Source organism: Sorex araneus, chromosome 9 (assembly GCF_027595985.1).
Source record: "Sorex araneus isolate mSorAra2 chromosome 9, mSorAra2.pri, whole genome shotgun sequence".
NCBI lineage: Eukaryota > Metazoa > Chordata > Mammalia > Eulipotyphla > Soricidae > Sorex > Sorex araneus.
Genome location: NC_073310.1, coordinates 25,987,652 through 26,011,889, shown reverse-complemented (window position 1 = coordinate 26,011,889; position 24,238 = coordinate 25,987,652). Strand labels below are relative to the sequence as shown.

At 37.2% G+C, this 24,238-nt stretch overlaps 1 protein-coding gene and 1 pseudogene across 1 annotated transcript in view; both read left to right on the top strand.

The window, feature by feature from the left end:
* RYR2 (ryanodine receptor 2) overlaps positions 1-24,238 on the top strand; it is a 762,156-nt gene that overhangs the window by 252,820 nt on the left and 485,098 nt on the right. Inside the window, exon 3 of the mRNA XM_055147039.1 lies at positions 3,886-3,990. Coding sequence (XP_055003014.1) covers positions 3,886-3,990 — 105 coding nt within the window. The remainder of the gene's footprint in view (positions 1-3,885; positions 3,991-24,238) is intronic.
* On the top strand, positions 8,471-8,586 carry LOC129398974 (U6 spliceosomal RNA; annotated as a pseudogene).

Here is a 24,238-nt window from a genome sequence, read left to right as displayed (position 1 = left end):
GTATATAATAGAAAGGAACAGTGCTGTTTTCAGTAGATTTTTTTAGCATTTGTCTTGCCTGAAGAAATTGCAATTTGTATATTAGAACTGTGATATTTAAATTTAAAATATTCTCCCTAAATTTCATAGCACAAGAGAGGCTTTTTCCACTCTTCAGTCTTTTTCTCTGAGGATCTTGGAAGGAAAGTCAACTGCAGATAGAAAAGCTGCAGCTATGCCTGGGTGATTCTTTGCTTATCGACTGAGGTAGTGGGAGAGGAGTGGAAAGAAACTCATACAGGAGGATAAAGGACTCCAGGGAAGGAAAGTTGTCATTAAAAAGAAAAACGAGGGGCTGGAGTGATAGCACAGCGGGTAGGGCGTTTGCCTTGCATGCAGCCGACCCGGGTTCGATCCCCGGCATCCCATATGGTTCCCAAAGCACCACCAGGAGTAATTTCTGAGTGCAGAGCTAGGAGGAATTCCTGAGCATTGCTGGGTGTGACCCAGAAAAAAGCAAAAAAAAAGAAAAGCAAAACAAGCTGTGGGGCAGATCTCCTGGTCCTTATCTCTACTATTCTTGGGTGTTAGTCTCCCATTCTGTTGCTTTATATTCTACAGATGGGTGCAGTCTTTTTATGTCTGTCTCTCTCTTTCTGACTCATTTCACTTAACATGATACTTTCCATGTTGATCCACTAATATGCAAAGATAAAGTCATATCCACTAATATGACTTTATCTTTTCTAACAGCTGCATAGTATTCCATTGTGTAGATGTACCAGAGTTTCTTTAACCAGTCATCTGTTTTTGGGCACTCCGTTTTTTCCCAGATTTTGGCTATTGTAAACAGTGCTGCAATGAACGAGGCAGGGTGGGGTGGTGGGGGATGGGGTGTTGGTGGTGGGGGGGATACTGGGAACATTGGTGGAGGTGAATGGGCACTGGTGGAGGGATAGGTCAAGGATCACTGTATGAGTGAAATGCAAACACAAAAGTTCATAAGTTTGTAATGAACTTGTACATCACAGTGATTCACTAATAAAAAAAAAAAAGCAAAACAAAATCAAATACCACAGGGATTCCAGGAAGACCTGAGGAGTATGGATAAGCTTGGGCCTTTAGTCTGAGTTTCTTTGACCCCTCAATTTTATTTTCTTTTTTAACTTCAGTTTTAGAAGTCTATTAACCTTTCTTTGAAATTACAAACCTGTTTTATGGCGGGGGACACACCTGGTGATGAGACTTGTTGTTACTGTTTTTGGCATATCGAATACCAAAGCCATGGGGATCTTGTCAGACTCTGCCGTATGGGCAGGATATCTTGGTAGCTTGCCGGGCTCTTTGAGAGGGGTGGAGGAATCGAACCCAGGTCGGCTGTATGTAAGGCAAATGCCCTACCCGTGTGCTATCGCTCCAGCCCATAAAAAAATTTATATTAGAAATATAACTCTATATTAAAAAACTTCTTGGGGTGTGATGGACGGGAAACTGGGAACATTGGTGCTGGGAAATGTACACAGGTGGAGGGATGGGTATTTGAACACTGTATGACTGAAACCCAATCATGAACAGCTTTGTAAGGGTCTGTTTCACAGTGATTCAATAAAAAATATCTATTAAAAAATACAGGGGCTGGGGCAATAGCACAGCGGGTAGGGCGTTTTCCTTGCACGTGGCCGACCCGGGTTCAATTCCCAGCATCCCATATGGTCCCCTGAGTACCTCCAGGAGTGATTCCTGAGTGCAGAGCCAGGAGTAACCCCTGTGCATAGCCAGGTGTGACCCAAAAAGAAAAAAAAATACATAGAGAAAAAAAACTCTAATGGTATTTGGCCAAGTTAATGAATACTTAAACATTATAAAATATAAATTTAGTGCAGTATGTCATATTATCAAATTTATCATCCTAATGTTCTTTTTATGAAGAGGAAGACATTCTTTTGCTTGCGTTTTGTATTTAATGTACTTAATCCTTCTATTATGAAAATATAACTGTAAACCTCTTCCCCTCCCGAATCACGTATTGGATCCTGCTAATTTCAAGAAAAATATTGCATGAATGATTTTGTATATGTGAGAGAATTTTTTTTTCTTACTCACGAGTCACATTTATTGTGTTTCCTTTGCTTTCTTACCTTGTGGGATCTCAGAGTTTATAGGATTATTGGTTAGAGTAAAAGTTGAAGGGAAAGAAGAAAAAGGAAAATAAAGTAAGAAAATAAGTCCAATATCTCTTGTTATACCCAGCGTTGGGGTTTCTCGTTCGCAGAGAAACCACTTCCACATGTGAGAATGCAAGAGCCAAAGACCTTTATTGCTAGCTTGAGCTCGGGTCCAAGTCTCATCCAACGCAGTGGAGTCTTGACAAGGACACTGAGCACTTATTACAGCAGGTTTTTATATTCTTAACATAAGCATAGTTAGTAGGCGCCAACGGTTATGCTTTGTGGATTTTCCCAGTAGCAGGTTACAGAACCGGACAATAGGATGTGTCGCTTGCTGATTAATGTAAGCAGCTAGGGACGGGGGTGAGGGTGGGATGGGGGTCTTTCCAGTAACTCTAACCACAAACTTTTGGGGAAACAGGAACACCAGTCTTCAGGAAACAAACTTAGACCTATCTTCGTTTGCTGATGTGCAGACTATAAAGGCTTCTTGTTCTGCCTCACTTCAGCCCTTCACTCTCTTTCTCTCTCTCTGTCTGTCTCTGTTTCTCTCTCTAACACACACACACACACACACACACACGCACACACACACTCACAGGTACGTGTGTATGAGGGAGAGCCGGCACATGCATACACTAGAAATCAGTTACACATGAAAAATTAGAAGGGAAATCTCATCTCCAACTTGAGTAAAACAAGTATCTTTGTGGATAAAGGAAAGCCTATGTAAATAAACATTTTTAACAATTAAATTTTATTTGTGTTAAGCTTCAATATTTTTTTTCAGACAGACCTGTTTCTATCATGTCTTATTTCCTGTATCAGTTGAATAGTTGACAAATATAAATGCTTGAAGGCTCGAGACAGTACAGCGGTTAAGGTATTTGCCTTGCTTGCAGCTGACACTGGCTCCATCCCCAGCATGACATTTGCTCCCCAAGCTCTGCCAGGAGTTAGTTCTAAGCGAAGTTGGTTGTGGCTCAACTTGCTCCCTCCCCCCTCAAAAGACAAAATACTTGAAAATAGAAGAAATCTGGCTTTTTGAATCCTGATTTGAAAAATGTAGCAATTAAAAAAAAAAACAAACACCTTTTTTTTTGGTCACCTGGTGGTGTTCAAGGGTTACTCCCAGCTCTAGGGGACAATATGGGATGTCAGGGACCTGCGAAACAAGCACCCTACCTGCTGTACTATTGCTGTGGCCTCCCAATGGAGTACTTTTAAAGCTGGAAGAGTAACTTAACTTCTCTTTGCATTAAGAGTTATTGCTAAATCTGGATGTAATGGTTATTGGAATAGGAAGTCAATACATGATAATTATTATTTGTAAGTTAGCATTTGTAAATTGTTGTGTGATCAGTATAGGTGAGATATTTCAGTGATTACAGAGAGGACTGTGGGCTGGAGATAGTCCAGCAGGCAGGGCACTTACTTTCCATGCAGTCAACTGGGTTCAATCCCTGGCATCCCATATGGTTCTCTGAGCCCTGTCAGGAGTGATATCTGGGCTCAGAACAGGGCCATGAACATCACAGGGAGAGCCCCCAAAACAAAACAAAACAAAACAATTGTAAGTATGTGGGAGGGGGAGAGGGAGAGAGAGAGAGAAATCTACTGAAGTCTAATAAGGTAAATTGGGTTTGCATGCTTGCTGTTGTGGCTGAGATAATAGTCATGGCGTTGATGATGGTGGTGGTGATGATGCTGATAATTTCTTTCCCTTTTTTCTCAACAGAATGTTCCCCCAGACCTTTCTATCTGTACCTTTGTCCTGGAACAGTCTCTCTCAGTCCGGGCCCTGCAGGAGATGCTGGCCAACACGATGGAGAAATCAGAAGGGGCAAGTACTTAATTTACATACTATCAGTCCTTCAGCAAGGGTAGTAATGAATTTCACAGATTTTAGAGATTTTCTAGTTTGCTGAAGTAGGCCAATGGCTTTAAATTGTGCTTTACCTAGGTTTGACTTTCTGCCTTACCCAGCTAACCTGTGATGTCCTAAAGAACACCCCCAACCCCCAGCACCAAACCCAATATTACCTCAAGGTGATCTGTGTTGTTAAATGTCATGCATATGTCTGTGGTTGAAACCAGGATTTTTTTTGTTTTGAGCTATTGTGTGTTATTTTACATTTTCATAACTTAATTTTTTTACTATCTTAATTGCTTTCTGCACGGCTATTTGTCATTAATCTTTATTTCATTTCCAAATGTCTCTAATCATGTCACTGTTCTAAGCTTCTTTATGGCAAATAAAATTTCATGGCACTCTTATATATCTTACATAACAAAATCATGGTGAAATATGACTTTAGTTGGTAGCAGTTCTGCAAATAGCGTACCATTTTTTCTGAAAACTAGAATTCTTTTTTCCTAATGCAGGCATTTTTCTTTGAAAATTTTCTTGGTGATTTAACTTATTTTCCTTGTTATGACTTGCTATGACTGATTTCTGAACTATTACTCATTCTTAGACAATTCTCTAAAGGTTGGAATAAAGAATAAAAATGTAAAGATAAATTTTTGTATTAAAATTACTGTAGTTTATGGTTTAATAAATTATACTGTTTTCAGGTATGTTATTATTGTTGCTAATCATTGTTTTGATCTGGATAAGTGAAAAGATTACAAAATGATAAACATGGTTAAACAGGTAATGTTAATTAGATGGTAATACATTTAACGACCATTAAAAATTAAGCTCTAGTGTCGTAAACTGAAGATTTTAGTTTGTATATTAAAATTTTTAGTAGCATGTTTATTTGATGAAGTATACTTAATACTGAGTATGGAGGTAAACATTGGTTATTTCATTTGATATTATAGAACTTATTTAAAGATAAATCGTTATTTTAAAATTTTATTCACCCTGTATTATTAAATACAGTATGTAGTTAATATATTTGCATGTACATAATTTCTTTAAAATATATTTTTCAATGCAAAGCTTATAGAATAAACTTAAAGAACATAAATTCTCATGCAGCTAATTTTGTTTCTACTTGGATTATTCTCTCCTAACTTTTAGACATCATGGAAGCATATTGACTTTGAAATTAAAATAATTTTACAAAGAAAAGTATATCTTTAGAATAAACATAGAGATTTATGTCTTTTATTTTTGTATAACTAAGCTGTATTTTCTAAATCTAACACGTTTGAAAGGATTTTTTTTTTCCCTCAAAATCATGGGAGTGGGCTACACAAAGTCAAATTTTCTGTTTACACAGGAAATGTTGAAATTATGTTTTGGAATTTATGCTTTAAAGGTATTCATTAGAATTTTCACTCAGAAGTTGCACCAGAAACCCCTTACTGAAAAGAGATTTTCCCATTTTAACAATGATTCTTATAGCAATACATAAGATAAGTTCAATAGTATGTTTACTTCTATGTGATTGATGGTTGCTGTTGGCAGTTGTAGAATCCAGCTTTATGGACTTCTCATTTCTCACATACTCTTTCTTAGTGTCACATTATACATTATTGAACTCATTTTGAAATTTTATGGCATATCCTTTAGTTAAGCAAACCATCACCAATTTAATATATTACATATATTGAGTTTGTTAAGAGCCTTAACACACAGACCCTTTTGCCAGGCTGAAGTGTCTGCAGAGAAAGGTAGTTTCCTTGAAATCATTCCTTCAGCATAAGCTAAAGGTGAAGAATAAAGGACTGTTTCCTACCTGATTCCCTGAATCTTTATGTTACCAGATCTTTACAAAACCTTCTTCTATTTTAAAAACAGTTCTCCCTAAAATATCATGTGGTTCGATCCATTGAGTGTGTTGGGATAAAACACATCTTGTGTGTGACTGACTCCATTCAATTCCTGGCACCATATGATCCCTTGAGCATTGCTGGGTGCTGTCTTGAAGGTCCCCAAATATTTCTGGGATCCTGAGCACCATTGGGTAGTTCAGGTAAACCCTACCACCCCCACCTTAGGGCTTGAGAAGTGCCATACTCTCAGGCCTTCCCATTGAACTGTCAACCAGGTTGGCTTAGAATTGCTGGGAGAATTTCCCAGTTGAACCATACTGATACTAAATGTAACATCTGAAATGCGTTAATATGCACATAGCAATACAAACATACTTGATAAGGAAAACCATTTCCATCTACAATGCTGTTGTGGTTAAATGCATGTGCTTAGCCATCTTCCTGGTACTACTGAGTAAATTCTTGATTTCTTTAAAGCTTCAGGAAACTTAGCAGCACATTCTTAACATCACTTATGTCAAAGAAAATCATTAAAATGCTTAATAATAAAAGGAGACGAGCAGATGATGTGATAAATTTATTACTCATCTTAGGAAGTTTTGATTCCTTAGTGTTGCATATTTTGACTATTAGTAAAATATCTTTTAGTATGGCACAAAAACATCCTGAATATTTTCATCTAAAGGGATTTTCTAAGATTAAAATAGTATGCTAAGAGAGAGATCCTCTAGATCCCACATATTTAACTTAATTGAAATTCACTTACTTTTTTTCTTCTTTTCTTGGGGTCACACCCAGCGGTGCTTAGGGGTTACTTCTGGCTCTGCACTCAGGAATTACTACTGGCAGTGCTCAGGGAACCATATGGGATGCTGGGAACCGAACCTGGGTTGACCACGTGCAAGGCAAATGCCCTACCCACTGTGCTATTGCTCCAACCCCTGAAATTTGACTTACTGTCATTCTTTTCAGAGCTCATCAATATTAAGTAAGCTAGGACCTGTTTATTTTTATCTTAGGAGCTGCATATAGGGCTTGAAAAGTTTTGAAGAAAAACAGTAATAGTTGCGGGGAGGAGTAAGGGAAAATGATCAGAGGAGTGACTCTTGTCCATTGTCCACATTTAGTCTGGGTTTCTGATGTAGATATGTCTTTGCTTTTGTTATATTTTCTCCTGGACTTGGTACGGTTTTGTATAACTTGTCTGCTTCTGAATCCACTTCTGTCTGTCTTTTATTACCCTTCAAGTTTACTTTGTGTATTGGTGATCTAGCACAGAGATAACACTGGGGGCTTTATAGTCTTATAGAACTAATGGAGAATACCAGTTCTGCTCTGTATGAACTGTGACTTGAGGGAGGGTAAGTCTTTATCATCTGGTTCAGTGATTATTTAATGATGCTGTGAAGAATATAGTAACTCTTGGTTGCATACCTGTATACTTTTTTTCAATGGACTCTATCTAATTCAGGGCTGCTCTCTCTGGTCATATCTTTTTCTCAATTTTGGCTAGTCCAGCACTTGATTCTACCAGTTTAATGATGACACAAGTATATTTTAATCTAATAAATGATAACATTTGGTGATTTTTGTGTGTGTTCTTGTTAAAAACTTTTCAAAATTTAATGAATTTTTGTTTGGGGCTTATCATTTTACTATACTTTGATTAAGTAAAGAAACTTTTGCTTCAATATATTTTCCATATCATTTTTTTAAATGTCTAATTAAGGATTCCATTTCATGAGAACACAGATGTTATATAAGAAGTGATGCAGAGGCTGAAGCAATAGCACAGCGGGTAGGGCGTTTGCCTTGCATGTGGCCAACCCGGGTTCGATTTCCAGCATCCCATATGGTCCCCTGAACATTGCCAGGAGTAATTCCTGAGTGCAGAGCCAGGAATAACCCCTGTGCATCACTGGGTGTGACCCACATAACAAAACAAAAAGAAGTGATGCAGTATTGTAGAAAGAGCTCCAATTTGAAAAAAATGTATTGTTATTCCACACGGCAGAGCCTGGCAAGCTACCCAAGGCATATTCAATATGCCAAAAACAGTAACAACAAGTCTCACAATGGAGACATTACTGGTGCCCACCTGAGCAAATCGTTGAACAACGGGACAACAGTGCTACAGTGCTATATTGTTATTAATTAATGCCATGAATAGATTAGATAACAATCTTGTTTATTCACTTTAGGAGTATATATTTAATAATGATAACATTGATAATTCTTTCATTTGGTTTAGTTGTATCTGAGGGACTAATAGGACTGTGGTTTGTGGTTACTTTAGTAATTATCTCTTTGTTGTTAGAATGTTGTAGTTCAACAACACCAATGACACCCCCCCAAAAAAAAGAAATTAAATCAACATTTGTTCCTCATATTCTGATCTTTGGGAGCGAAGTGGTTAAAATTCGTAATTTTGTCAATTGTGATTTTAATCATTTATTCAATTTGTTCATTATTATACATAATTGGTAATTTACTTTACCAATTACAAGTTGAAGTTTCAAGAGTTATTTTAAAAAATCTATAAAATTACAATTGTAATATTATAGCTATTACCTATTGTAAAGAAAAACCATTTAGTGCTTGCTTTGGCAGCACATATGCTAAAATTGGAACCATGCAGAGAATACAGAGGAGATTAGCATGGCCCCTGTGCAAGGATGACACTCAAATTCGTGAAGCATTCCATATTTAAAAAGAAAGAAAGAAAGAGAGAAAGAAAAACCATTTAGCTCAAATTATTCTTTTATTTAGTCAAATGTTTTGAATAATTTGATTTTTATGGACTCAAGGGCTAGAAAGATGGTGGTTGTAATCATAAAGACATCATCATCATCATCACTGTCATCCCATTGCTCATCGATTTGTTCGAGCAGGCACCAGTAACATCTCTCATTGAGAGACTTATTGTTACTGTTTTTGGCATATCCAATACGCACGGGTAGCTTGCCAGGCTCTGCCATGCGGGCGCGATAGTCTCGGTAGCTTGTCAGGCTCTCCGAGAGGGGCAGAGGAATTGAACTCGGGTCGGCCGCTTGAAAGGCGAATGCCCAACCACTGTGCTATGGTTCCAGCCCAATCATAAAGACATCATTTGAAATCAACCACAGGGCCAAAGAGATAGTACCGGGATTAAGGAACTTGGCCTTGCGCATGGTTGACCCAGTTTAATCCCTGGCACTGTATATGGTCCCCTACCACCATCAGGAGTAATCCCTGAGAATAAAGCCAAGAGTTGTTCCTAAACCCCACTGGTGTGGTTCAGTCCTCTCACTCCCAAATAAAACAAACTACAAAGCAATTAGAGTGTAGTTTGATGTGTGTTATCATAAAATGGTTTATAATTACAGTGTTAGCATGAGGAAGCAAGATAGAACTTTTTATTCCTTTTTAATATTTTTTGGACTTTTTAATAATAGTTTTGAAGATGTGTAGAATTTAATGTTAAAACCAATAAAATAAAAATCATTAGAAGAATTTTCCTTTAAGGAACAATTTGCTATAGAAAACAGCACTTGCCAGGAAGAAAATTCATAGTATGCTCAGCAATATACTTAAAATCATTTTTTTGTCTCAATACTAAAGTGGTTTATTATTTTATATGAAAACTTAAGAATGTCTCATATTTCAAAATTTTATACTATCTTCTAAATAATGGTAAAAATATTACAAGGACTCAATTATTAATGAGATAGATATTAGTTTCAGGCATTTCTAGTTTAGATGAAAAATGAAGTAATAGAACCATTAATATAGTTTTACTATTCTAATAAAATCTGCTTTTTAATTATTTATTTATTTTCATAGATTTATTATTCTAATAAAATCTGCTTTTTAAAAATTATATTCTGAGATTACTCAAAAATGAATGAAGAAGCAACTGGCTACATTTATTGGTAAATGAATTTTTTACAAATGCAATTTTTAACAATTGCAACACCATGAATGAGATTTTTTTTAAAATACATTTATCAAACTTTGATGAACCTGTTTCAGTGAAGTGATTGCATTTAAGATCATTTAAAATAAATGCATGATCAGAAGCTGAAGTTTAAGAAAATCTATGCTCTATTTCATAATTAAGCACATAGATTCTAGAATAGGTACTTTGAGTTTCACTCCTGGAAAGCTTTGGCAAGTAACTTAAACTTTCTCTGCTCACTTTTTCTGTTATCTATAAAGTTGGAACTAACAGTTTCCCCTACTTAGTTGCTGTGAGAATTTTATAAATTTTATATATCTAGGTGTTTAAGACAACCAGCATACAGAAACCATTATAACTATGCTGTTCTTGTTGTTGTTATTATTATTATACTTTGAATATGCATAAATAAACTTCTACCGTAACTGAAAATTGTGGGAAAAAATAGCACTAACTTTGGGCCAAAATTAAAACAAGTCAAGTCAGAAGCTCAAACTTTTCAATTATCTGAAGTCTCTGGAGAGTTGAAAAAAATAAGACATATTTTGGAGATTAATAGACTTAGGAAATGTGATAAGTATAGATAAGTTTATTATTTTTTACCACTTTATTTCAACATTGGACCAGAAAGATAGTATGGAGGTAAGGTGCTGCCTTGCACGCCATCACCCCAGTTCAATCAGGTACCTGAGTACCACCAGGTGAGTCCCACTTCCACCACCACAACCACAAAAAATGAAAGAAAAAAAGAGCAAGAGAGCAGAAGGAAAAGAAGGAAAAGGAAGGAAGGAAGAGAGCGAGGGAGGAAGGGAAGAGAAGGAGGGAGGGAGGAAGGAGGGAAAGAAAGAAGGAAGGAAGGAAGGAAGGAAGGAAGGAAGGAAGGAAGGAAGGAAGGAAGGAAGGAAGGAAGGAAGGAGGAAAGGGAAGGAAGGAAGGAAGGAAGGAAGGAAGGAAGGAGGAAAGGAAGGAAGGAAGGAGGAAAGGGAAGGAAGGAAGGAAGGAAGGAAGGAAGGAAGGAAGGAAGGAAGGAAGGAGGAAAGGAAGGAAGGAAGGAGGAAAGGGAAGGAAGGAAGGAAGGAAGGAAGGAAGGAAGGAAGGAAGGAAGGAAGGAAGGAAGGAAGGAAGGAAGGAAGGAAGGAAGGAAGGAGGGAAGGAAGGAAGGAAGGAAGATTGGCTTTCACAATTGTGAGTTCAAGCATGGGTGTGCTCGGAGGCCGCCTAAGCAGCATAGGATGAATGAAGGAATGGTCACAGGCTGGTTGCTAATTAGTGACCGCTTTTACCCTTAAAAAAATATTATTGAATCATGATGAGATAGTTACAAGCTTTCATGTTTGGGTTACAATCACACAATGATCAAACACCCATCCCTCCACAAATGCACATTCTCCACCACCACTATCCCTGGTATACCCTCACCTCCCTTTCCCACCCTCCCCCTGCCTCCATGGCAGACAATATTCCCCATACTCTCTTTCTACTTGTGGGTATTATGGTTTGCAACACAGATACTGAGAGGTCATCATGTTTGGTCAGTTATCTACTTTTAGCACACATCTTTCATCCTGACTGATTCCTCCAGCCAACATTTTCTTAGCCAAAAGATGTTACTGACTCTTGGACTGCAGCTGAACGTCTCACGATGACACTGTTCATGAAAAACGGACTAGTTCCTGATGTTCCTTTTGCTCTCAATGGAACGAACATCTCCGAATGGAGCAATAACGTGTACCTAGGTTGAGAACTCAACATGACACATGACGAATGACCTAGTACCTGAACTGCCAAGGAGGAAGAGAGCAGCGTGGACCGTCTTTAAAAGCATCGAAGAAGTGGTTAAGAGGACAAAGAACCTCAAGCTCCAGGCACATCTTTTCGATTCCACCGTTCTTCCTGCGCTAACTTACGCCTCAGAGACCTGGGCCCTACGAAAACAGGATGAGAACGCTATTCAGGTCTCCCAACGAGGAATCTAAAGAGCTATGCTTGGAATATCATGTTTCACTGAAGTGAGAGAAGGAATCTGGAGTTCTGGCCTTGGTTGATGATCAAGAATCAGGGTGGCTGTCTCGTTTGCCAAGGCATCAAAAATCAATGGGCCGGACACGTAATGCGATTTAGAGACGACCACTGGACTAGAGCTTTTACCGACTGGATTCCACAGGACAGCAAAGACTGCGTGGCCGCCCACTTATGAGATGGTCAGACTTCTTCGTCAAAACCCTGAATGAATAGTTTGAGGCTCTTTGTGTTCCTGGAGCGAGTAGATGCCATTGGGCTATACTAGCACGCGACAGGGACAAATAGAGACATTACTGGTGCCCGCTGGATCAAATCTATGAGCAACATGATGACAAGTGATACAAGTGGTACAATCAAAATATGGTAGTTAGAACTTGAGAAATATCCTCATATTTTTTCTAAAAACAGGTTTCTTCTTGTTTGGAAGATAAAGGAGTGATACTGGGATTGAAATATAGAGAAATTAAGTATCAAATTCTATGCATAAACTATTTCAGTCTTTAGCTGATGTTTAACAATGTGCATGTATGACACAGATGTAAATTCAAATGCTGTTGCTAAGGACAATAATGAGCTGAGTTTTGCATTGACATCAACTTAATTGCCTGTTAACAACACGATATTTGTCCAAGATATACAGTAGAATTTAGAGTTTTGACAATGGGAGTACAGGATACAACTTACAATCATCTCACATAGGGAAGAACCAGAAAATGGGACTCAATTTAAAGATAAAAGACAACCAAGAGCAAGTCATAGAGATTCTACCAGACAAGGATTTAAAGTAGTTATTAGAAAGATGTTCAATGAATGAAAGAAAAAAATATTTTTGGTGAACCAAAAGGTTTAAGTACTCCACAGAGAAAAATTTATTCAGGGAAATAAATGGAATTTCTAGACCTGAAAATTGTGACATCTGTAACAATCATATAGAAAGTTGTCTAAGTGGGATATGAATGAATTCATATCACTTGAACTCTCAAGTTTATACTGTGAAGTCTTTGCTTTTAAACTCAATACAGAGGAGTATCCAGGTAATAAGAAAAAAGCAGGGGACTGGCCTAAGGAGAAACGAGCATTAGAGCAATGGGAAGAAGAGATGGAGCCCATTCAATGTAGTGGGAAGATACAATCTCAGAGATAGGGAGAAACACCAAGAAAATAGTTAGACAAACTTGTTTTCTAGGACTACGCTAAAAATATTATCACCAACTTTGCAGTTAAGAACACTTTAATGTACTCTATTACAGTGTTTAAGTTCAGAGTTAAAAATTTGTCTCAGCAGCCTAAAATCCATGTCACAGCTCTGCAGTACTTACTAGGCTGTCAGGAAGAATCCATTCCGTACCTTCTCTGTCTTAAACTCTGGCTTGTGTTCTGATTCCAAACACAGCAACAGATGCAGGTGCTGTGAATTAGGATGTAGCTCTATACAATGGAATACTATGCAGCTGTTAGAAGAGATGAAGTCATGAAATTTGCCTATAAATGGATAGACATGGAGAGTATCATGCTAAGTGAAATGAGTCAGAAAGAGAGGGACAGACATAGAAGGACTGCACTCATTTGTGGAGTATAAAATAACATCACATGAGGCTGACACCCAAGGACAGTAGATACAAGGGCCAGGGGGATTCCGTAGCTGGAAAACTGCTTCATGAGCAGAGGGGAGAAGGCAGTTGGAATAGAGAAGAGATCACTAAGAAAATGATGGCTGGAGGAACCAGTTGGGATGGGAGATGCGTGCCAAAACTAGATGATGGACCAAGCATGATGACCTCTCAGTGTCTGTTGCAAACCATGATGCCCAAAAGTAGAGAGAGAGTATGGGGAATATTGTCTGCCATGGAGGCAGGGGGAGGGTGGGAAAGCGGGGGTATACCTGGGATATTGGTGGTGGGGAATGTGCACTGGTGTAGGGATGGGTGTTTGATCATTGTGAGATTGTAACCCAAACATGGTGATTCAATAAAATTTTTAAAAAATAAACAAAAAGAATTGGGATGTAGCATTTAAGGGGCTGTTTTTTCATCAGAAATTAGGCTTACGTATTTTTGCGCAAATGGGGCCATATTATAAACTGTTGTGTTGTCTTCTCAAGAAAGGTGTCTTGAGTTGCTGTAGCATATTCTGGGCTGGGAATGCAAAAACAATTTATCTTTGTTCCTTAGGAAAGTAGCGATATCACAGTTAAGATAAAAGCTGATGTGGTTGAAACATGTTTTGATAATAGATAGTCCAATGAGAGAAGGTGCTTCTGATTACTTACTCCTCTGTAAGAAGGCGTATAGTTTATAATCGATCATAAATGGCGGATGTCCAGGACAGCAGTGATAGCAAAGCAGAAAGACCATTTGCCTTGCTAGTGTCCCACTTGTTTCAATCCCCGGTATCGCATATGGTCCCTGTAGCCCTGCCAGGAATAATCCCTGAGCACAGAGCCAGAATTGAGCCTTTAGCACCACCCATTGTGGGCACCCCCCCACCCAAAAATAAATAAATTAATAAATGACAGAATGTCTTAATTCTGTTAAGAACAATGAAAATCATTTTTTATTGTAGAACAATGGAAATCTTTTTTTTTTCTTTTTGGGTAACACCTGGCTATGCACAGGGGTTACTCCTGGCTCATGCACTCAGGAATCATTCCTGGCGGTGCTCAGGGGACCATATGGGATGCTGGGAATCGAACCAGGGTCGGCCGGGTGCAAGGCAAATGCCCTACCCGCTGTCCTATCGCTCCAGCCCCAGAACGATGGAAATCTTAATGGGTTCATCGCCAGTAATGTTCTTTGTGATTTATTTAAAAATTGCGTTATTAAATATTCGCTACAACTTAAATATTTAACTTCAAGATTCCTGCTGTTCAGATTGCCCCCGAAAAAGCATAAATACTGTTTGGGGAATGGAGTTATAGTACCAATCAATTCGTGAATTTGCTATTTTGGGGGGGTCAGACACAGCAATGCTCGGGGCTTACTCCTGGCTTTACACTCAGGGATAATTCTGGCAGGGCTCGGGGTCAGCCCGGGATCAAGCCCCGGGTCAGCCACATGCAAAGCATGTGCCCTAGCTCTGTCATTCTGATCCTGAATTTGCTATCTTGATGTGCCCACTAGCCTGCATCTTGTATAGAGCTTTAATCTATAGCCCTGTTTCTCTCTTTTACACATGAAATTGGCACAGTGATTTAGAAGATGGGTATGATCTTAAGGTTATCTAGGATTTATAACTTGAAATGTTCACTGAGCAATAGCTGTTTATCTCTGTGAATGTGAACCGTGTCTTAAGTTAAATACACATTTTCTATTTATAGCTCCTTTCTCTTCACTGTCTTTCTGTCTCTGGAAAGATTGCTTCCTGCTCCAATGCTAAGGATACAACATATTTCTCTGTAGTTGACTGATGTGGTTTCCAGAGATTCTAGTATTAAACTCAATAAGGAGGTCAATTTAATCAGCATTTGATTTAATCACAGTGGCACAATTACATGCTGTCTTATATTAGGAATTTTGAATACATATATTATCATATTTGATTAGTGTCATTCAATTTGAAAATATTTCTCAGATTATTTTATGTATTTAAAATAAAAATAGTTTCTATATAAGTAATAACAAATAAGGTGGCAAATTTATGTGATAAATTGCTCTGAATTTATTGTGATTTAAAGATGTTTGTCACCTATTAAACCACATTCTGGTTTTTATTCTTTAAAATTTCTAACTTTTTGTAAAGAATTCAAATATAATTATATAGAATATTTCCTCTGTACTACCCTTTTTCAAATGACACCACCTACTCCTAATTAGTACTTTCTTATCTTGCTTGTTTTGTCTAAAGTACTTATTACCTTCTGCTATTATTTATTTCTTTTTATATTGTAATAAACAGTTTATTCCCATAAGAATTAAAAATTCCATAAAGGCAGGACTTTTAGTCTTTTTTGCTCACTCTTTGTACCACTTATTCAGTAAACATTTGCTGACTTGAGGCATTACATGATAAATTAAAAATCCAAAATTTAGGGGGATAAAAGTTGTCTCAAATTCATTTTCTACTATTTCACTTATGGTTCTGAACATAATTAAAAACTTTTGCTTATTAAGTGCAACTGATTCTTACCTTGCCTCTCTATTATAGGAGACAAAACCAAAATTTTCAGAAGAGAAAAAACGATCTCATAATCTTGTTTTGGGTAACCATCCAATCTTGTTTATCTCAAACAGCCTAAGTTTACACCTACTGTCACAACTTAATTTCTACTAATTTCTTTTTTCATTGTCCAGATGAGCCAGTTTGGATGAGAAACTATGTGGGCATTTTATTTCATGGTGCCTTTGTAAATCAAAATAAAACTTGTATAGAATCTTTACCTAGAAAAAATGTACAGATAATGCCCAAACATATACAATCTCTTATATGGTTTCAGATATCAGACCCAAAATGAGTCTAAATTTTCCATTATGTGTAGTCACACACCCTTACAAACTGTACTTTTTTTTCACAAGTAGTCTCATTGCTGAGTGAAAGATGAAACATTTTGGTAGTTAGCAAGAGGCCATTACTAGCAGTGCAATCAGATTGTCTTTCTGTGGCTTCTGAGATAATGACGAGGACATTCACTTTAAGACCGCACAAAGCTGTGGTATAGTTCTTTCCTGGAACCTGAAACCTTAGACCATTGACCAAGCACGAGAAGTAGCACAGCAAGTACACAGAACGGGCTTTTGATCTGTAGTCTACTGAATTCCACAGTTCTATGAAATCTTCCTTGTAGGTGATAAATAGAATATTTTGAAAGTTACTACTTAATCCGACATAAAAGAACTGCAAGGTGATACAGCAGTGCAGAGAGAGAGAGAGATGATAGATAAATTAATAGATACCAGAGGCAATTGAAGAAACAACAGTATGCCATCAAAATTTAATATTTCGTAAAATGGAATTAGTTGTAGGTATTCTTTCTACAGATATCACGAGATTTCATGTTCTTTGTAGAGTACATAGTGAGGGAAAACCTGAGGAACTCAGCTATTTGTTCAAGGACAGAACATAAGAAGAGTAAGAGCATTATAAATATAAACTCTGAGCAAATGTTTTCTTGGTGTGAAGAAGTAAAAGCAAGCACTCCCTGAATTGTCTTTACACATCTATGATCTGGGAATTGCTTTTTGTTTCAAATGGATCAAAGTATAAGTGTGTATATGTGTACAGAAATAAATGATTTAATTATTCATGAGACATAGTCTATATAATCCCAGAACTGAGTTGTGTGAAGAGCCACATTAATATTTCAATTTAGTAGATGTGCATGTGGTTTCTCCACAGGAAGTTTTTATTTCCCATAAAAACCATTTAAGCATTTCTTAGACACCTAGCTCAGAAACCTAGCTCAATTGGATGGACAGCCTTCATCGAATCTCCTAAATTTTTAACCCACCTATAACTGTTGCAGACCTACTCTTTGGGAAAGCTCTTCCTAATTTGATAGTTGCCATGTAACCTCCATATTTTTTAAGCAATTATTTACATATAGCTTAAGTTCTATCTATTTTTTTCTTCTCTCTACAAACTATGATGACTCCCTAAATATATTTCCTCTTGATTCAAATGCTCTCACATTCTTTCCACATTCATTCTTGTAGTTAGAATTCAGGACCTTTTAAAAGTTCAACCCTTTTTTCTATGCAAATTTCTGAATAAGAGTCTACCTTAAATCTTTTTAGAATTATTCCAACTAGAAGTAGTATATTTACTCATGAAGTCGTCTCATTTTATTGGAATTTTTCCCCAAATTTTCCTATAGTTTCCTCATTACCTGTTTCATAATAGTTATTTGGTGTTTATTAATATAGTTTTACTTTAGCTTAAATGCATTATTGACTGGGAATTTCTAATTTGACATATTTTTATGCAAGCCATTTTAGGTCATCAAAATGCTCTGGAAAGTTCTCACAATTCCTTGACCCCATTCCTCTATTATTCATTGGCTGATATTAGTGGGGTATATTTATTATCATTCATGTATCAATATTGACACAGCACTATGGCTCAGAGTCACAATTTAGGGTTTACTCTTGTGTTGTTCATACTCCAAGTTATTTCTGTGCCAGACAGAACAGTTTTCTGTCCTAAATGACCTTCCTCGATATCCTATGCTTTACCTATCCATATCTCTTACCATTACCTAACTCTAAGTCATCTGGATGGTTTTTTTCTTGTTATCTTTTAGGAGTTTTATGATTTTGCATGATACAGTCTGTGATGCGTTTCCAGTGGGTTTTAAAAAGGGCTTAAGATTAATTTTAACTTCATCTTTATTTTATTTTGTTTTATTTTTTGGTTTGTGCTTTGTGCTGGCTCCTGACTTTGTGTGTGGAGATCAATTCTGGTGGGGCAGGATATGGGGAGCCACTGTATAAGATGCTAGGGATTTAAATTTTTTTTTTTTTTTTTTACTGAATCACCATGTGGAAAGTTACAAAGCTTTCAGGCTCAAGTCTCAGTTACACAATGCTCAAACACCCATCCCTTCACCAGTGCACATATTCCGTCACCAAGAACCACAGTAAACCTCCCCCCCGCCCCCCACCCCCCTGTGTAGCTGATAAATTTCACTTTACTTTATCTTTACTTTGATTACATTCAATATTTAAAAAAAAACCTCACTATTGTTCTTTGGAGTCCCCCAACCCCCCGAAGTCAGACCTGCTGGAAAGGAAGCATTTGATAATTTGTTTTTCATTGTTGAGAATGAAGAGATATAAGGTCGTGTGGCCACAATAGTGGCCACGAGGTTTTGGATTTCTGTATTTTAGTATTTTAGTAACTGAGTCCAGAGAAATTTCTGCCAGAAGTTGCATCATTGCTAGCTTGTACCTCTCTGTTACATAAGCTACTGAATGCAAGGCCTGCTTATTTTCCACTATATTGTCTCTTCTGGTCCCTTAACTTAAAAAAATATTGATTTAAAACAAAACCATATCATAAAGTTTATTTGTTCCAGTACTGTTTGGTGAATAAGTCAATTATCCTATTTAAAAACAAGCAAATGTGAGATCCCAAAAGTTCTTTCCCTCTTGGTTCAAAAATAAATTGATAATATTTATGTTACATGTGCAGAGACAAGACCCATGAGAGGAATGTAGAGAGCACAGAGGGCCAAAGTCATCTCTCGGGCTCAAGATGAAGAGCGATTGCCAGAGGCCTCCTTTTATTCTATTTTTTATTAGTTACATCCTAATGACTTCATTACAGAGAAAGAATCACTAACGAGTACAAACAGTTATAGGATAAGTATTCATCAAAAGAACATCAGGGTATACATTGTCTTGTCAAAGCTATGTTGTCATGATTAAAATGTTAGAGGAAGATATGGAGGTGGACATCTAGGCTCTACAGATTATGTCCCCTCCCCCATTCTTGTGTTTGGTTACTCATAGGGCAAAGAGTAGGCTCAGACTGATACTTGAAGGTCAAACCAGATTAAGGATCTGTGTGAGAGGGGGAAACTGCTGCTTTGTATTGCCAAGATAATGTATGACCAGGAGGGCATATTAGAGCATGATGCTCTTCTTCAGATCATTGGACTCACATGTTTTATCTTGCTCACTTAATTGTAAAAGTGGGGCCTTGGTTCTGCTTCCTGCTTGCAGGGCAGTGTCCAGAGCCTCGTCCTAATGTCCTGGTTTAGCACCAACATAGGTTGTTGTTTATGAGCTCTCTTCTTGATTTTTTCCTTTAGTCTCTTAAAATGCCACCTTCTTCTGACTTTCTTGATTACTGTAGCTTTAGAGTAAGTCTTGATATCAGTCTCAGCCCTTCAACTCTCTTCTTCTTCATTGTTGTGTTGGCTAGTCTGGATCTTTTGCTTTCCCATATAAACTTCAGAATCACTTTGATGGTAGCCACAAATCTACCAGCTGGGAATGGGTTTACATAAAACTGTTTCGTTAAAATCAATTTTTAACAAAAAACCTTTCCTTGCATCCATCTCTTTTATCTAATAATAGCTCTGGAATATATTTGAGTATATTATTATTTATAGTAGTCCATCTAGAGTTTAAGATTAGTATTTATCTTGGCAATTCCCAAGATATTCATGACAGATGGTTTCCTTTCATACTTATGAGGTTGCCTTTTAGTCATATGTTAAATTCATACATTCCCAGATGTATAAATATTCAGTCAAATATGTCCTCTATTGTGCCAATATGTCTGTTTTAATCACTGTGTTTTAGAAATGTTTTAATGTTTAATAGTACTAATTCTACCTTATTGTTTTTCTCTTTTACGAAATGTTTATACTCCAAATGAATTTACTTGTGTACTTTATTGGACTTAGTAATTCTGATAAGAGCTTTTGTGGAAGAGAGCTACTACAGTATTTGTTTATTATCTATCTGTTTGAATTTGTTTCCATTAAAGCTTAGAATCATGCAACATATTCTGTCTTAGGAAAAGAAAATACTGGTAATTTTATGTCAGAGAATATATAATATTGAAAATATTGGAAAATTTGGAAAGCAACTTAAATAGTATGGTGGGAATTTTTTTTTTTCTTTTTGGGTCATACCTTGCGATGCACAGGGATTATTCCTGGCTTTGCACTCAAGAATTACTCCTGGAGGTGCTCAGGGGACCATATGGGATGCTGGGGATCGAACCTGGGACAGCCGCATACAAGGCAAATACCCTACCCGCTGTGCTATCGCTCTAGCCCCTGGGAACATTTTTTATTCTAAAATAATTTTTTTATTCTAAAATAATTTTTTATTCTAAAATAATTTGGGACTCAGTGTATCTTAGTTCTTTATTATCTAAAAGAAGAAAATTTAAACTTCCAAATGAAAATTCTAAAACTATTTCCTGAATTAAACAAAATGCATTAGAGTTGGAAGTTTGCCAGGTTTATTGAGGGTTCTACCTGATTAATTTCAAAACAAACAAACAGAAGATAGCAAGGAAATTGGACTGGATATTTCAGTAAGTTACTGGACTTTTGTGACTTCATTTGTCTTATAAATTTGTAGTAAAATTTTCCCCCACGTTGATGATTTATACGAGTTTGTGATCTCATTATTTTAGAATACAAGTCACATTTAATATTACATAAATGAGAGATGATTTTGTTCCTGCTTTAAATTTCTCTAACATTGTCACTTTTTTAATTCTAGTTTAAAACTTAGTATATTTTTTAATTTTAAAATTGCTTGCCTTTCTCCCAGTAAAATTTAGAAAAACTTTTCATTTTGAAATCTAGTTAATCTTTAATCTGTTATTTGTAATTAATACATTGCATATAGGGCTGGAGTGATAGCACAGCGAGTAGGGTAGGGCATTTGCCTTGAACACTGCCAACCCGGGTTAGATTCCTATGACCCTCTCGGAGAGCCCGGCAAGCTACCAAGAGTATCTTGCACACACGACAGAGCCTGGGAAGGTACCTGTGGCATATTCGATATGCCAAAAAAAAAAAAATCCCAGTAACAAGTCTCACAATGGAGATGTTACTGGTGCCCGCTCAAGCAAATCAATGAGCAATGGGATGACAGTGATACAGTGACAGTGACATTGCATATGTATATATACAAATGAAAAATAACTATAAATAAGAAAAATCCTTGTTCAGGACCAGATTGATAGTATAGTGGGTAGAGTGCTTGCCTTGCATGTGACCTACTTAAGTTCAATCCCTGGTATCCCCTTTGCTACCTTATGTCTGCCAAGAATGGTTTCTGAGTTCGGAGATATTCAGGAATAACCCCTGAGAACCACTGGAGGTAGTCCACAAAGAAATAAAGAGGAAAGTCCTTGTTCAGTAGTGAGAGCAACAGTTAAGTGAGAGAAAGCAGATATAAAAGTCAGCATAGAACCAGAGAGATAGTACAAGGTTTAAGTATTGTGCTTACCTCATATCTTGTTCAAATCTAACTCCATAGAACCAGGACTAGTCACTGAGCACAGGTGGGTACGGCCCCAAACCTCATAGCATAGGTAATAGTAATAGCATAATACTGTAATAGCTTCTCACTTATATCACTTGTGTCACTTGTTGTTGTGTCACCGTTGCTCATCGATTTGCTCAAGCAGGTGCCAGTAACGTCTCCATTTGTTCCTGTTGCTTGCTAGTGTAGCCCAATAGCTTCTCAATAAATGTTATTTCTTGCCTTTTGCAGTATCGAGTTAAACTTACTGCTTTTTGAAATGTAATAGATTCATCTAAATATCAGTAAATGTGGGGGCTGGAGCGATAGCACAGTGGGTAGGGCTTTTGCCTTGCACGCGACCGACCCGGGTTTGATTCCCAGCATCCCATATGGTCCCCCGATCACTGCCAGGGGTGATTCCTGAATGCAGAGCCAGGAGTAACCCCTGAGCATCGGTGGGTATGACCCCCCCAAAAAAAGCAAAAAAAATCAGTAAATATGAGTAAATATCACTAAGTTATATATAAAGGATATTTGTATATTTAGTAAATATATAAAGTGGATTTGAAAATTTTTTTACTTATATTAATAGTACTTGTTAATAGTACTTGTTAGTAGTTTGACTATTTTTTCAGTAAATGGATGTCTTGGAGTCTAAATATAATGCATATATTTTGATAGTATGGTGAAATAGTTAGAAAATAACCAAGGCTGCAAACCAAGGCCCAAAGTAATTTTTGCTTACTTTGAAACCTTATTTGGATCAGTAGTTGTTTTTTAAATTTTGAATGTTGAAGTGTTGGTATTATTTTTGTTTGCTTATTTTGGGGCCACATCCAGCAGTGCCAGGGCTTATTCCTGACTCCATGTGCTAGAATAACTCCTCGTACTGCGTGTGTGGTGAAGGGAATAGAATACATGTAAGGAATGCACTCTTTTATTTGTCAAACCCTGAATGCGTTTATATTATTTGAAGAAAGGGAGAAAAACTTGATATTTCTATTTCTAACTTGCATAGGATGATAGTCCGAGGAAAACTAACAGTCAAAATAACTTCGCAAAACTATAAAAGGTTCAAAAGGATTTGAATTGCAATAGAAATCTATTCAAGGCTTTGGGAACTTTTCAGGTAGACAGGATTTGACATAGCCCAAATGAGAGACGTATAAAAAGTATGCTGAGGATGCACAACATTTTTTACACCAGTGGTTTTCTTTTTCAAACTGTGTCTGTGTCCTATGAAGTAGCATTCTAGTCTCCTACCAAGGTCCCTTATTTATGTGATTTTCACTGTGGCTTCTTGGAATGTCCTGGGGGTCCATAGTAGGTCAAATGGCCACTGTTGTGAAACACCACTTTTATCACTATTTCCTTTGGGCATATGCTAAATAGTAAATTGGTAAAGATTGAGTTGAGATTGGTAGAGATTGCGTTGCAAACCTGCAAAGTCTAGGAATCTCAGGAGTCTGGTAAGACAAATATTATAACTTAGACCCGCTAAGATAGTCAGAACTAGTGTATTCATAATCTTGAAAAAGAAAAAAGGACAGAGGAATAAGGCTTAACTTTTTTTTTTTTGCATAAGTAGCCCCCCTCAAGGCACCTACAACTGTTTTGGAAACAAGAGTAAGCTTAGTAGAAACAGCTGAAAACGTTTTTTTTTCTTCTGCTTTTTGGATCACACCCAGCGATGCACAGGGGTTACTCTTGGCTCTGCACTCAGGAATTACTCCTGGCAGTGCTCAGGGGACCATATGGGATGCCAGGAATCAAACCCAGGTCAGCCGTGTGCAAGGCAAACACCTTCCCCACTGTGCTATCACTCCAACCCCTTTCTTTTTTTCTTATATTTTTTTTAACAGCTGAAAAGTTTAGTTTAAAATTTTCTTTCAGTTTGCTTAGTGAAACTTGGAATGAAGGGATCAGCAGGATCAGCTCAGCAGCCAATTTAGGTAATCCTTCGGATTTAAAAAAACGACTAGTATGAAAATATAAATATATATTGCACATACATATGTAAGATATATATTTGTATAATATGTAAATTTAATATGCAGTATCTGCCATACAAAAAGAAGTCACTAGGTATACAAAGAATTAAGTATACGGTCAGGAGCTAACTCTTGACCGTGTAATTCGGACTTCAGAATTTGAAATAAAAGAGGGACTGGGGAGATAGTATAACCAGTGGGGTGTTTACTTTGCACACAGCTGACCAGGGTTCTGTACCCTGCATCTGTGTCCCTTGAGCGCAGAGCCAGGTGTAATTCCTGAGCGCAGAGCCAGAAGTAACCCCTCAACATTGTTGGGTGTGGCCCCCAAACGAACAAAAACAACAAAAAAGAATTTGAGATAAAAGAGACTAAAGTTGATGAGGCTATGATGAGGCTTGAGTGTCAGAGGCCCAATTCCAAAATCAAGCTTCACGTTTTGTGACATTCTTTTCTTGTGGAGGAAGACTGAAGAAAAAG